General features: G+C 46.2%; 1 protein-coding gene across 4 annotated transcripts in view; it reads left to right on the forward strand.

Annotated features, from left to right (window-relative positions):
- The window catches only part of AGAP1 (ArfGAP with GTPase domain, ankyrin repeat and PH domain 1), a 280,544-nt gene that overhangs the window by 59,104 nt on the left and 205,921 nt on the right, over positions 1–15,519 (forward strand). For all 4 annotated transcript variants that reach the window (XM_018084483.3, XM_029964414.1, XM_029964416.1 and 1 more), the window contains exon 2: positions 12,651–12,709. In XM_018084483.3, coding sequence (XP_017939972.1) covers positions 12,651–12,709 — 59 coding nt within the window. The remainder of the gene's footprint in view (positions 1–12,650; positions 12,710–15,519) is intronic.

The raw sequence follows: 15,519 nt of genomic DNA on the forward strand, positions 1-15,519 counted from the left end.
AATGTGGAAAGCATTACAGTTTTGTGGAATAGGGAGATTTCACTGCTGGGAATACCTTAATTCTACCATATACAAAGGTCTGTCCCCTTATTCTCCTGCATATAATAAGCACATCTGCTTAATCTGAAGATTTCTGTATTAAACTGGCTTTGGATTTCCCTAAACACAATATACAGAGCACTAGACACCTCAGTTTCCCAGCTCTGCTCTCCCTGAAGAACAATTTGATGCCATTTTACTAATCCTGGGCTTAGATGCCTTGAGCACTAGAGGAGAAGGAAATCTGGAATGTGGTTGGAACAGCGTTACAGGCATGATCTGGGACTGAGTTTCAGGCAGGAACTTGTTGGCTTCTTAGAAAAGCAGTGAACTCTCACCAGGGAAGTGAGATTTTCATACCTTTGAGAACACAGTTTCCTAGAGCAAGGTGAAGACAGTTAACTTGGAAATACTTGTTTTTCTTTTGGCTTCAGACCCTTTCCCTTTCCCCTGTGCTTGTCCCTGCTAAGTTCCAGCTTTTATTTTATAAACAGTATTATTTGTTGACAGGTAAACCCCCTTCACTAAATGGAAAGGTCAGCAGAGGCTGGTTAAAATGTGCCAGATTTATTAAAATAAGATACCTCTATTGAAGCTGTTCCATCCCTGGAAGTGTCCAAGGCCAGGTTGGATGGGGCTTGGAGCAACCTGGGCTATGGAAGGTGTCCCTGCCCATGGCAGGGGGTGGAATGAGATGGGCTTTAAGGTCCCTTCCAACCCCCAAACCAGTCTGTGGTGACTGTGAAAATTCACTGGCTGCTCAACAGGGAATGAAAACCTTGGTCATGGAATAGAAATTCCAGTATTGCTGAGATTTCATTTATGCAAATGTCCTGTGACATTTCAAATAAAGTTATGCAAAGAAACCCCCTTCCTGGACAAAACTTTTAATGATGCTTTAGGGGTAGTTGGTTTTCCTTGCTCGGCCTCAGCACAAATGTTGGAAGGACTGAGGGCTAAAAATACCTTGTTAACCCACAGCAGTGGTTTGTGTTGGCCTTCCTGGAGCAACGAATCCCTTTAATTAGTAAGACAGTGAAGTTTATTTTGGGGTTTGCTTTGTTTTCACTCTGGGATGTGAACTCTTATGCACTGTAGCTTAAAAAACTTCAAATCCTGTAGCTCTGCCGGGGTCAGCTCCAGCTGTTGGCAGCAGCTGCAGCCTGCACTGGGCTGTCCTGCTGCCTGGGAAAAGCTAAAGCCCTTTAAACGGGGAGGAGGAGCCAGGAATTGTTTTAATCTGCAGCAGTAGCTGCCTTGGTGTGCTGGCCACACGACTGTGTATGTGGGATCCCAAAGGTAGCCTGAGTTCCCCTCAGAGAGCAGCTTTTGGGAGCACTGTGGGAGGTGGGACAGGAATTGTCAGCCTTGTTTTCACAACGAAAAATCAGCAGAACATTGGGGTCAGTATGCTGAGCCCAGTGTCATTGTTGCTGTGCCTGACAGAAAGGATGGTCAAAATATTTGACACCCCTGATCTCAAATTGCTGTGGTTTAAGCTCTCCTGTGCCCTGCTCTGCTCTGCCAGAGGGTGGTGTGGGGGGACCCCAGGGTGTTTTCATAGCACAGGTGTGGTTTGCAGAATCTGAGGAAAGTCTCCAGGTGGAAAAAATGGAGAAACTGCCATGTTTGCACCCAGAAGATGAAGCTTGCAGTATGTCTGGTTGGTTGGCACGGCCATGGCCATCACAAGGCTCCAAAGAACAGCTTCACACAGGGGCAGAGCTGATCATGGGATAACTGGCCTCTAGAATTCCTTTCTCACCTTGTGAAAAGGCAGCAGGAGGTTATGGCATTAAGAGGGAACAGGATTTGAAGGGAGAGCAATTCTTTAAGTGTTTAGATGCAGGGATTTAGCAGGAGTCTGTTTTCAGCCTGGCTTTTAGAGTATGTTGTAGGTCAGGATGCACAAGAGAACTTGTGCAAAAATAGATTATTCCTTTCCAAATTCTCCTTTAATAAGGGTCATTTGCATGTTGTACAGTCGTGAGTGCAACAAGCATCAGAGCCAGGACTGTAGGCCAGAGGTGCCGGTCTCTTAGGTGAGCAAAACAGTTTTCTGATTCTTGAGCTCTGTGTGGGCTTCTCTAAAGATACCATTTCTAGTGCAGTGCTTTGAGTGTGAAGTACGTGCCTGAGGTGATGGGAACCTGGTGAAGCTTGGAAAACACACTTCACGCAGGAAACACAAATAAGAACGTAGCCAGAGGGCAGGATTTTTGCAGAGACCCACAACAGTTTGATTCCTGAATTAGTGTTTTTAAAAAATGTTGTATTACCAGTTTTAGCAAAGCTAAAGGTTCAGCTTTATAAGCCTCAAATGGAGAAGGATTAGTAAGCTGGTGCTTGCAGTGGTTCTGTCTTGATTTTGATCTCAGATGTTGCACTGATTGTTCAGGGGGTGTAGGATGGACTGTGAGGCCTCTCCAGGAGGGTGGAGAGTGAGCTGGGACACACTTCCAGGAGGGCAAAGGTGAAGGAGCGAGAGCTGCTGCACCTTGGGATCCCGGAGGTTGATTTCCTCACTTCTGGCTTCCTACAAACTTGCAGCTTTATCTGCCAGTGAGAGTTGTTGAAAGAGGCTTTGTGTTACAGTCACTGAGTCTAAAGTTCATCTGACCAATAGTTTGAGTTTCCAAAATAAATACTTGCACGGGTCCCATGTTTTTTGAAATGCCTGGAGATAGCAGGTCCTTTTTAAATAGGAAGTTGGGGAAGGAAACTCTTTGCTAATGAAGCATTTAGTCACACATTACCTTTATGAACTGTTATGTTTTAGACAGTTTTCATGTAAAAGGTGCTGAGCCCTTCCCTCCTTGCTTGGCTTTCTCTCAGCTCCAGGACCTGGTCCCTTGCTCAGCTGTGCAGTGATAATTCCCAGGTTTTTAGGGATGCTCTGATGGATCTGTGATGGTTTAATGTTTTGGTGGATAACAGTCTCCTAGGCAGCATGTTCAATCCTTATTACAGGAAACTAAAAACTAATTGGGCAGGGGAAGCACCTGAGCTGAGTGTCTGCACTGCTTTGTGTGCTGCCAAAGCTGAGTCTGGGCATTCCCCTGGGGAAGGAGACAGGGCAGGGAGAGCATCCAGGGCATCTGCCTGTACTGGGAAGTGTCAGGGGACCCTCTCCTCACCCATGAGGTCAAGGAGACAGTCCCATCCACACAGATACAGAGCAGGTGTTCCCAGGACCTGCTTCCACCCCAGTTTCCCGCTCCAGGTTCTCCATCTTGGCCCCAGGGAATAAACCTTTCTCTCTTAGCAGGTCTGTGCGCCCTGGAAATAAAATGGGGCCCCTTTGCAGTGTTTCCTTGTTGCTGTAACCAAGGCTTGTGCATTGGTTGCAGCTCAGCATTAATTCCCTTGGAGAGCAAGCCTTGGATTGCAGGAACTTTTTTTTGACGTTTGACAAAAGCCTTGTTTAAACAAGTTAGATGTGCATCAGGCTAATAAATATAAACCTTCTCAGATTATTCCTGCTGGGCCGTTCTCTGGAGAACAGTGTCTCATTTGTGTGTTTTCCACTGATCATCTCCAAATCTTGCATGGGTGATATCAAGTTAGGGAAAGTGGATTTAGGATTGCATATGGTATAGTCAGGGAAAAAGAGGCTCTGTTTTGACAACCAGCATAGCAATCTGGGAGACATGACTCCAGTTCTAAAAAATGTTTTCAGAAATGTGTTGCATAAACAAGTCATCATTTCCCTTGTGGAGAGGGGAGCTGTTTTTGGAGATGTACTTCTGTACAAACACGCTGGGCCCGCTCTCTGGAGCCTCAAATAAAAGCCCATCAGATGATGCCAGAGCACAGCTTTTGGTGGGCAAGCAAGGAAGTTGGGCCATGAGTGGATGTGTAAGTCACTGAACTTGGATACTGTCTGTTTTGGCACCTGTGTGCTGTGGCTGCACCAGATGGTCCAGGGCAGCAAGGAATAAAGAACCCTCAGTCACACCATCACTTGTGGTCTTGTGTGCAGGTTCCCTGAGAGGGAAGAGCATTTAGGGATGGGGAGGGTATGGGTTTAACTGAGTTACTGGATCACACCCATTAAACTGCACTGACTTCATCGTGGCTGCTGGGGTGTGATGAGGGGCAGAGTTTGCCTCTGTCCACATTAATCACACTCAGAGTGTGCAAGCACCAAGCTGGAATGGAGAGTAATAATCCCCGTCTGTAGATGGATGGGGAAATGAGGCACTGAGGAAGGGCAGGCTCTGCTTTTATGGGGGAAATCATACCTCGTGTTTACTAGAGTTCTGTAGGGGAAATCTGTTCATTTTGGTGACTGCGAGAATTTCTCTGCCTGAAGACTTGAGCTGAGCTGCCATCAGATAAGAGGGAGGGTCCTCTTGTGTATAAAACCTTTTCAAAATAAGAAAATCATGTATAGGAATAAATGATTTTTCCCATTGAAAAAAAAACCCAGCAGCAAACCTTGGAGGAATCTGCTGCAGCCTCTTCAAGTTAAGATAATGATAAATGCCCTGGGAAAGTGAAAACCAGGTTGTGCAGAGCTCCAGGCGAACCTTGGGGTGGTTGGTGACGGATATCCTGGAGGATTGAACTTGCTGTGGGTGGCTGGGGAGGGTGGCACAGGCAGAGGACAGGCTGACTCGTGTCACAGCTCTCAGTGAGCTGTAAGTCTGGGCAGAGATCTCGGCCAGAGATCAGGGAAGAGCTCTCTGGAAATCCCACCCAGAGGGCTCTGCAGGGCTCAAAGCAGAGAGGAGAGAACAGAGCAAGTTGTCCTGTCTCTTAGTGCTCTGGTCTAGTTGACAAGGAAGTGATCAGTCAAAGGTTACTCTGTGATCTCAGAGGTCTTTTCCGAACTAAAGGATTCTGTGATCCTGTTTCCATTAAAAAGGCCTAGTGTGGCCATCTCAGGAGGCTTTGGGGGGCGATGGTGGACCTCACCTCTGGAAATAGGTATAGGAGAGCAAAAAGGGGTGTTAGAAAGACAGTGTTTGGTCCAGGCAGGAGCCTCCCACTGAGCAGTGGGGCAGCCTGGGGAGGGGAAGGCAAGAGGGGTCATTGTGAGAGAGGAGGGGAAGGTAAAGATGGAGTCACTCTGGTTTATCCCTTCCTGCCTAAGGATTAACAAGTGTGTTGTGAAACTAGTAAGAGGCAGATTAAACCCCAGCCCAATAGTTTTCCCCTTTGTTATAATCTGAAAGACAATTGAGCTGTGAGTCCCTGCAGGACCCTGGCAGTGGGAGCCCTGAGCAGGAATGCACAGCAGGGAGTGCAGTACTGGGGGTTGTGTCTGTGGGGAAGGGCTGCTCCTGCCTGAACTGCTTGTTCACTCACAGCGTGGTTGGGCTTGGAAGGGACCTCAAAGCTCATCTCATTCCACCCTTTGCCATGGGCAGGGACACCTTCCACTAGCCCAGGTTGCTCCAAGCCCCGTCCAACCTGGCCTTGGACACTCCCAGGGATGGGGCAGCCACAGCTTCTCTGGGCAACCTGTGCAGGGCCTCCCCACCCTCACAGGGGAGAATTCCTTCCCAGTATCCCATCTAACCCTGCCCTCTGGCAGTGGGAAGCCTTGTCCTATTACTGCAGGTCCCTGTAAATTTTTTGTCTGGGGTTTGGTGTTTGCCAGTCTTAAGTGTTTGTGCTTTTGTCACCGTTTTATGAAGCGTGACTTGATAGTCCCTTTATCTCCTTTCTCCTGTGCCTTTGTTCCCCCCAGAGCTTGCTGTGGTTTTACTCATTTGCCACAACCTGCTTCACGTTCTGCTGATTAAATTTGGGTGATGCTCAGGTGTTACCCCAGCACAGACTCTTCTGTGCAGTCACAGTGGTGGAAATCCTGAGCAGGCTGACTCATGGTATACTTGGGTTTTATTGAGTATTGTTGCTAAAGCTGTGTCAGGGAAGTTTAGTGGATCTCAGGAAAAGGTTCTTCCCCCAGAGGCTGGGTGGGCACTGCCCAGGCTCCCCAGGGCAGTGGGCACAGCCCCAAGGCTGCCAGAGCTCCAGGAGGGTTTGGATGATCCTCTGGGGCACAGGGGGTGACTCTGGGGGATGGGCCTGGGCAGGGCTGAGGGTTGGACTGGATGGTCCTTGTGGGTCCCTTTTAGCTCAGGATATTCCCTGATAACTGTGTTCTTCTCAGCTAAGTAGGCACCAAGTTCCCCTGGTTAATTTTTTGCCTATCTGAAAAGCTGAAAGTCTTTTCAGCCTGCCAAGCAAAGAGTCTCAGTCACTTTTTTGCATCTCTGCTGTGACTTTGTGACTTTTCTTTCTGCCTTGCCAGACAAAATCTGTTTCCATATTGTTTTAAAATATTCTTTTTGTTTTCCTCCAATTCATCTTTTTTAATTTGTCCTTTGCCACCGATTCTTCTTGTGCCAGCTGTAGGAGCTGTCCCTTTTCATCTTGGATGCTTCACAGGAAGGTTCCTCATTAATATTCAGTTTTGGATAAGAAAGGCTAATTCCCTGTTTGTCTCTGTGGTCGGGAGAGGCAGCGTGGGCTACGATTGCTGTCATTTTGGGTACTTTGGACATCTTTGCTGGGACATGGGTTCAGTCCTGGATTCTCCCTCCTGCTGTTCTGAGTGTGGCTGGAACAGCTCAAACTCTTATCTCCAGGTTTTCACTTGGTTACACAGGGGATAATCTTTCCTGTGCTGGCACTGCCCTTCCCCTGGGACAGGAGGTGGTGGAAAACAGACCTCACCTTTGACACTGCCCTGCTTTTGGGTAGACCCAACAAAACAAGGCATTTACTAAACATTTCATCTCCAATGCCTTCTTTTTCTTCCTGGACTCCAATACTGCTGTAATTGTGTGTTTACCTCCATTTCTCTGAGGCTTTGGTGCTTACAAAAATGCAGTTTATTGCCTGAAAAAAAGATGTGTTATTCCATTGCACGGCAGAGATGATCATTTCCTTCCCCAGTTTTATTGGAGCAGGGGGCAGTTTTATTACAGTGATGCTTTAATTTTCTCTGTGTCAGCTTTCTGTATTCCTTTCAAGCTCTTGGTGGGGTTGTCATTGCCCTGTTGGAAAAGGGGTGTCACTTTTCTCCTGGGGGTGAGGATGAGTATTAAGAAATGTGCATTGTACTGGAATTGAGCTGGAATCCTGATGGTCCTCACTCAGAACATCCCTTGTTGCTGTGTACTTTGCTTCTCCCAACAAGAGTTACCTCAAGAGAAAACTGTATTTCATCTCTGGGATAATAATTTCTCTTACACCAACTGTGTGTCAGCTCCAGGACCCGACCTGCTGGGAAAACACAGGGAATGGGAAGGTTTTCTTATTAAGTATGTAATTTATTTTTCCTTGTAAACCGCTTAGAGCTGAAATAATAGTCTGTTTGGTTTTGGGGTTTTTGAGGGGCTGTTTTGGGGGGGTGGGGAGGGCTAAGATGACAAGTTGTGGTTGGAGCTATATTATATTTACAGACAAAACAAATAATTTGGTGGTGTTAGATGTAAAACTTCAAACGTGAGTCTGGTTTTGGGAGTATACTTGCATACATTATCCATCATTCCGTGCTGTTTTAGGGAGTGTGGGGTTACCCCAGCTGTGGGAGCCGAGGAGATAACGCCTCTGCACCCACCCAAAAACTGTTTTGAGCAAGGTTGAGTGTGGCTGTGAGAGAGATGAGGGGCAATACTGGCAGCAACTAAAACCCTCTTAATATCAGCAATTTAAAAGTTCCAGACAGAACCCAAGAGCCATGTGAGAGCCCAGCAGTGAATTTTGGGAAAGGCTGGCTCCTGGCTGTGGAGGGTGTGCAGCTCTTTGCATCCTGGTCCTCCCTTTGTTTCCATGGCAGCACAAAGGATAACACTACTGCAGCTGCCAGCTGCTGTTGGAAGAGAGATTAGGGGTTTGACCTAAATATCTGTTTAATACAGGTCTCAGTTACAGGGGAAGGTTTTTCAGATGTCAGACATCTGCAGGGCTCTGACGAGGTTGGGCTGAGGTGCCTGATGCCTTAAAGGTGCTGAGCTTAGAGCTGTTCTCCCATTTACAATTAGCAAGTGGGGATGGCCAGCAATAAATCTGTCCAATATCAAACATTTATGTTGGAACTGTGGGATTTTATCCATCCTGACAACGTTGGGAGGGAGGGGAGGAGCCTTAAACTGACAGCTGCCCCAGTCCCTCTGCCTTTAGGGCTGTAGCTGAGTTGCTCTGTGGCAGTTTTTGTGACTCCTCTGCAGTGTGTGCATTAATGCTGTTAACCAGGTGTAAACACAGTGCTGGGCAGTGCTGGGATGTGATTCCCAGAGCCTGGCTGGGGTTCCCACCTGGAGCTGGAGGGAGGAGGGCTTGGAGGGGACAGGGCCACCCTGCAATGCTGCTTTTTGCTTAAACTGCCCTAGAATTATAAATGACAGCTGCAATTCAAGAAAGAAAAAAGGGGACTGTTAGGAATTACTGCTGCAACTACCCATCTCCTTACTGGCATACAGTGTGAAGCCAGATAATCCATAATTCTAATCAAACTGAGTGAGGAAGGAAAAAACCTTAAATTATCCTGATACTGCTGAATTGCTTTTCTAAGTGTTTTGTTTGTTATTGCTTTGTAGCTATTGTTTGGTGTAATATATATTACACCATATAAACATATAAACAGATAGAATCTATATGAAAAACTGGTTTTTGGGGTGTTTTTTTGTTTTGTTTTTTTTTTTAAACAGGTCTGAGATAAATGAGAAAATTCACAGAATCACAGAATGGTTTGGTTTGGAAGGAACCTTAAAGCTCATCCCATTCCACCCCCTGCCATGGGCAGGGATGCCTTCCACTGGAGCAGGTTGCTCAGAGCCCCATATAAGATGAAAAAAGGGCCTTTTGGAACGTGACACACTCTTCCAAATAATATTTTATGCAAAGCTTAAAAATAAACATGTCAGGATGTTTTCCTGCTGTTTTCTGTTGGAACTGAATCGGTGCTTTGACTTGAAGTGAAGGGGGCTGGGTTGGGAGGATGTGCTGTGAGATTACCCCTCCTGAAAAATGCATCTTTGAGGAGTATCACAAGTCTCAACCCAAAAGCTGCACATTTCCCTCTTTACTAAGAAAATTAGCACAGGAGCTTTGGGAAGCACGTCCTGAAAGTGCTGCTTTGATACGGCTCCAAGAAAGACACGTGTGGCCTCGTGTGCATCCTCGTGGGCAAGTGGGAGCTTGTAGGAATATTTTCTGTACCTTTTCACTCTCAGGTTTTTATTTCAAAGTCAGAAGTAACTCTAAATATTGCTTGTAATGCAGAAATTATTGAAGAGGGAGCAGGGTGCGATGTGGCTGTTGGTACTTTTAACTTCATTCATGTGTTTTTGAGGGCTCCCGTTCTTAGCAAAAAGGATCTTTTGCTGAGTGTTTCCAGAGAAATCCCATGACTTTTCTATTTTTTATTTATTTATAGCTTTTCCTCATTTAAAAGGACAGCAAAGGAATGTTGGGATTGCCTGAGGGAAGCTCTTGCTAAGAAGCTTTCCAAGAATTGTGGAAGATTTCAATCTTTTCATGTTGTCCTGCAGAGACATCTACCCGCCCTTCCCTCATCCCTCCTTTTGGTCAGGTTTGCCACTGGGTTTTCATCTGGATCAGAGGCAGAGAAAGCTGTGAGAGATTTGGGGGGAAAAAAGGGCAAAACAAGGTTAGTGGCACAAGGGCCGGTGGGGGAGAGGCTGCTGTGCTGGCACTGCCCATGGGGGGCTGCTGGGATGGTTTTGAGGCAGCTTAGGCTCTCCTAAAATATTAATCAACAGACAGACTTTACTGGCTTGGGGGGGTTCTTTGAGCAGAGGGGCCCAAAGGATGGAGAGGGTGATGTAAATCTAATTGGCCCCAGTTAAAACTGTTGACTCTGAGGTCTGATGAGCTACCTTGCTGCAACTGCCCATGGCAGGAAAGTGAGTGGATTTAGGAGAGGGCTTCCAGCATTCAAATTCAAGGCTGGGATGAAACAGACTGCTGGACACTGGGGCAGGCTGGGGCTGTGGTTGTTTCCAGAAAGGCTGTGAAACCCCTCCAGTTTTCATGTGTGACTTTGCTCCCCTCTTCCAAATGATGGATGTTGTCTCTCTTTACTTTGTGCTGCGAATATTTAGTTTTTAGTGATAATTCCTGGCTTTGAAGAAGTAAATTTTTCTGTTTGAAAATTTTGAGTGGGGCTTTTCTGGGAGCTGTCTGCTGTTCTGTGCCTTGGAGTGCACAGACCTGGCCAAGAATGGCCACCAACCCCTGAGATTTCACCCCAACACGTGTTGCCCCATCCCTGGAAGTGCCGAAGGCCAGGTTGGATGGGGCTTGGAGCAGCCTGGAATAGTGGAAGGTGTCCCTGCCCATGGCAGAGGTGGAATGAGATGAACTTTCAGGTCCCTTCCAACCTTCTGGGATTCATGGGGAACCAAAATAGAGCATACATCTCATTCTTAGTGCTGGAACTGAGATAGAAGGTTCCTCTGGGTGGAGCTGAGTTACTAAACTGAGGTTTTAAAAATAGCCAAGGATCTTGTTGGAGTTTGTGCTTTAATGTAGTGATGTGGAAGTGGAACTGAGAAACTCTGAATGTGGTGGTGGACATGAAAAAAAACCGAAGACCATGTTGGGGAAAAGTAAACTAGGCAAGGAGAATGCAATTTAAATGATCTTGGTGCCTGCTTTAAAAAGACACAAGTGACACTGTGAGTGTGTGGTGCTTTTGATCACTGATGCAGAAGTTAAATGAGCAGCACATGCAACTGTGATTAATTATTGACAAAAGTCATTCCTTTCATATGTACAGTCTGTAGTGAGACATGAAGGTTGAGTTCACTTGAATTCCAGAGTCGGGCAATAATGCAAACAGTCAACTTCATACATGTGGTTCTGTTTATTATGCAAATCTCTTCCAATATGTTTAAATCCACATGTGGTAGTTGGGGGGTTTGGTGCTTCAGCAGAGGATTTTTGTGGACTTCACAATTTGGGCTTTGCCGGCTCTGGTGTGAGGGATCCAGTGTTTGGGTCGTGCTGTAGCTGTAAGTTAATTTCCTTTATTTAGGAAGAAAAGGCAAATCCCTGGGATTGTCTGTGATGTTCTAAGTATTTGACCTTTTCACCTGAACTTCCATGGGTCTTGGGATTAATTTGGAATAAATCATTCCTTCCTGAGGAATTCCTCTGAGAACCAACTTGGTCAGTGGGTAGTTCAGTGTCCATCCCAGTGAAGGCTTCCAAATTCCTGGCTGATGGTTCTTTTTGTAATATTGAAGCAAAAGTAATTTATTTATTAATAGAGATACACTGGCAAATACAGGTTTGCTTTGAGATTGTTTTCGGTTGGTCACTGGGAAAGCTTGGATGGTCTTTTAAGTTAGTGAGGATAGGGAATTACCTCCAGGTTCTTTATTCTCCAGATGAAAAGATCAAATGAAAGAGCCTTTTCCCTCAGCTGATGCGTGTGTTGGAGGGGGAGCAGTGGCTTGCAGAACCTTTGCTCCCCTGTGGACAACGTGACCAGGTGTAGCTTTCTGCCTGTTACTTCCTGTGGCATTAGGAATTGTTTGGAATGCCAGGACTCTCTGTGCTGTTCAATTCCTGTACAGTGGGAGCTGTTCTGCTGTTCAATTCCTGTACAGTGGGAGCTGTTCTGCTGTTTAATTCCTGTGCAGTTGGAGCTGTTCTGCTGTTTAATTCCTGTACAGTGGGAGCTGTTCTGCTCGGGAGGAGCATCCTGTGTGTGTGGCACAGACACTCATCTGGTTTGCCTGGCTTTTGGGAGGCTTTGATCAATATTCAGATTGGATTTGTATCAGAAAGACCACACTCTGTTTGCTTACAGTTGGCCAGACCTTTATGGAAGGAGCAAAATGATACTTGGAGCTAGAAAAAGAGAGCCTTATTTCTGTCCTCCCTGTGGGATTGCCAGTGAGGCTGGACCTGGGTGCAGCCCTAAGGAATTTGTTTCTGTTGGGAGCAGTGATGAACTTAATTCATTCTTCAGGAAATCAACCCCTGCCCCCAGTACTTCTGATTGAATTCTAAAGTAAATGGCTCTGTGGTTTCTTTCTGTCTGGGTTGTACTACAGAAAAATAGCCTGTTTTATGAATAAAGAGATGTTTTCCCCTCCCTGGGCAGGGATGTTCCCAGCGACTCTACTGGCTGCAGTTGTTGACACTGAGTGTGATGTGCAGTAGAAAATAACATGTTTTAGAACCATCAAATTTTCTCATTTACCTGTGGGGAGGATGGTGGCAGCTGCAGTTGCTGATGTTTATTGTGACAAACAGCCCAAGGCTTTTCCTGTAGGGAAGGAATGTGTCAAGGTGGATGGGAAATGGTTTAACCCTGGATACACCGGAAGAGTCTTTGCAGAACCCTGAAGGCCTGGAGGTAGTTTGGGCTTGCAAATGCCAGGGCATGAGAGATGGGTGGACTCGCTGCTGAGGGCAGGTCTGTGTGGAATGGGCACTTCTGAGATTCTGGATTTTTTTATATGATTTGTCCAAACCCCTGGTGTTTGTCAAGTTGGACTGTCAGTCTCCTGAAATCAGGGTGAATTTTGGTCAGCCAGAGCCTTGGCATGAAATTGTGTGCAGCAGACCACTAAATGTCATTATCCTGACGTTGGGAATGTTCTCCTCTTTCACAGATGCCTTTGTAAATAGCCAGGAATGGACACTGAGCCGATCCGTACCGGAGCTGAAAGTGGTGAGTTTGTGTTTACTTCTGGCTTGGAAAACATCCTGAAAATGTCACACACAAGTGTGAATCTTCCACACTTCATTAAATCTACTGTTGGGGGAAAAAACATAGGAAAGAATTTTAATCAGTAAAGCATTTTTCTTCTACACAAATATGATAGAATCCCGGGATGGTTTGGGTTGGAAGGGACCTTAAAAATCATCTTGTTCCACCGGCAGGGACACCTTCCACTAGCCCAGATTGCTCCAAGCCCTGTCCAACCTGGCCTTGGACACTTCCAGGGAGGGGTCTGTCTTTATATATCTTCAGTTTTTATAATCATACTTCAAAGATCTCTCTGTATTTTATTGCTGTTGCAACTTGTCTGGCTCCATGAACCAGCTTCCAAGGGAGGGCTGACACATCTGTAAGAGGGGGGTGGAAGTTTGCAGCTGATATATAAAGGTCTTTTTGTCTCACCATAATAATTTTTCATCGTTTTTTCAAGGGCCAAATGTCTTCTCTCCCTCTCTTGAAAGACTTTACCTGAATTGATACAGAATTAAAAAAAAAATATTTTGAATATTCATTTAGTGAATCAAAACCTACATTTTACTGTAACAGTGAGCAGTGATTTAATAGCTGCTTACAATAACTTCCCTTGGCTGAGCTGCTTTCCATGTAGGTGAAAGAAAAGGCAAAAATAACACAGGCAGATTGGGGGAGTTTCTCAGATTTGCCCTTTTAAGAGAAGTGAACATGGAGGCTGAGATGAGACCTCCTGGTAGTGGGAATTAAACCAGCAGCTCGGAGTAACTGAGGCCCCATCACTGGGGTGTAATTTTGAAGACAAACACGTCCCTAAATACCTCACAGAAGTAAAACTCTAAAGAATTTGGGACTGGAAGGTGTTGGTTGGGTAGGAGTCCAACACTGTGGTGGCTTATTCTGAGGAGGATCTACAGAGGGTTTCCTTGCAAATCCCTTTCCCTTCTCTGAGCCCTGCTAATTCACAGCACCCCCCAAAGCACCTGGGGCTTGCAGGTGGGACCCAAGCTGTGTTACTGCCTGTTGTAACACACAACACAAACAGATGATGGTCTCAGGGTATGTTTTTCTCTTGTGACAGCCTGGCTGCATCATGTGAGTACTTGTCTTGGGTATTTTGCCCCCGTGGTGTCTGAACCAGGGGTAGGAAAACAGACTGCAGCTGCCGAGAATTGATTAGCAGTGGTCAGCATGCACAGGATGGCTGTGCCAGGGTGAAAGCAGAACTCTGACCATTACAAAAGTCGTAATTGGATTAGAGCACTGCAAACTGTGCATTCCAGCAGCACCAGCTGTGCTCCAGCAGGGAGGGCAGATTGGGAACTCCAGCTGAAATGTGCTCTGCCTTTGCTGCCTGTCTGCCCTTGGGGAGGAGTCGTGGCTGTGAGTCCGTCTCTGGGTCATTCCCTGCCTTCCAGCCTCATCCTCGGAGCTCACTGATGGCTGAGGAAGGAAAGGACCATGTGAAAGCCAGACCTGCTGCTGCAGCAGTGCAGGTGTGGGGATCAGACTTGGCGTGGCAGGGTTAGGAAGGAGCCCCAGCTTTACCCTCTTGAGCAGGATGTGGGGAATAGCTCACTGGGAGAGGTTGTCTTCTCTGCAGAGGCTGGGAGGTCCTGAAGTTGAGGGGTTGGTTGATTTCTATTTTTGATTTATTTATACAGTGGCTGCTGTTGTACACTTTGGGCTCTGCAGAATTTTAAAGGGAATAGAAACTGCTCTGGGAGAGCAGGGGAAGCACCCAGGGCTGCAATAAAGGAAGGATTACATTTCAACATGTCTTTGAGGAAAGAACACCAGTCTTTGCCTCTGCCTCCTGTTTTAGCAATACACTCAGGGCTTGGTTTCTTTCCAGCGTTCAGAAGGATTTTCAAGGTCAGGTTGGACAGGGCTTGGAGCAACCTGGGATAGTGGAAGGTGTCCCTGTCTCGGGCAGGGGGTGGCACTGGATGAGCTCTAAGGTCCCTTCCAACCCAACCCATTCTGGGATCCTGTGGTTGGTTTGTGCTGATCAAATACTTCTACGGAGTTCTACCTCAGGATTTCGATGCTTCTTTGATGGTCAAGAGTGTGGGGAGACCCAATACCTTTGGTATTCCTGGATCCCATGTATCCAAATGTAAAATAAGGATATTTTAAGCAGAATAAATATGAGGGGTCTTTCTGGATAAAATCACTTAATGTCTTGCTAAAAAATACACAAAGTGCAGTCAGGGCAGCTTTCAAATGCCAAGTACCATCAGTACATTTAAACCTTTTTCCCAACAGGGTTTAGTAGGATGTGGGCACAGTGGTTTGGCTGCGTTTTACAGCGTGTCTGGCACTTGTAGATAAATGATTCAGTGTTGCACAAGTCATAAGTGACAAGAGCACTGAGTTGTAGCTGAATTTTCTCCTTTCTGAACTGGGTTAGGGTGGTATTTTTGTGCCCTAACATGCTTGTCATAACTTTGTGCATTTCAGACATATCCATAAATAAATAGAGATGACTGAGGGGGGGTGTGTGTATAAAATATGGGAGAGGGGAATATGACTGCTGTGAAAACATGCTGGCATGTTTGTCGTACTGTGGGGGATCAGCCTTAAGTATTAATACCGATAAAGAGAGAAACTGGATTTGAAGTCGGATCTTTTTTCTAGTGTAAAACTTATTGCTCCTGGGTTTTAGGAGCAATTGATTGGGAGACCTGGAGCTGTGATGCCAAGCCCTGCACTGAACAAGAGGACAGTTCTCTTAGATTTTCATGTCATGTTTGATCCCTGGTAGGAAAGAGGTGGTGCCTTGTAGG

The sequence above is a fragment of the Manacus vitellinus genome, unplaced genomic scaffold (genome assembly GCF_001715985.3).
Source record: "Manacus vitellinus isolate BGI_N305 unplaced genomic scaffold, ASM171598v3 scaffold_71_pilon, whole genome shotgun sequence".
NCBI classification, from domain to species: domain Eukaryota; kingdom Metazoa; phylum Chordata; class Aves; order Passeriformes; family Pipridae; genus Manacus; species Manacus vitellinus.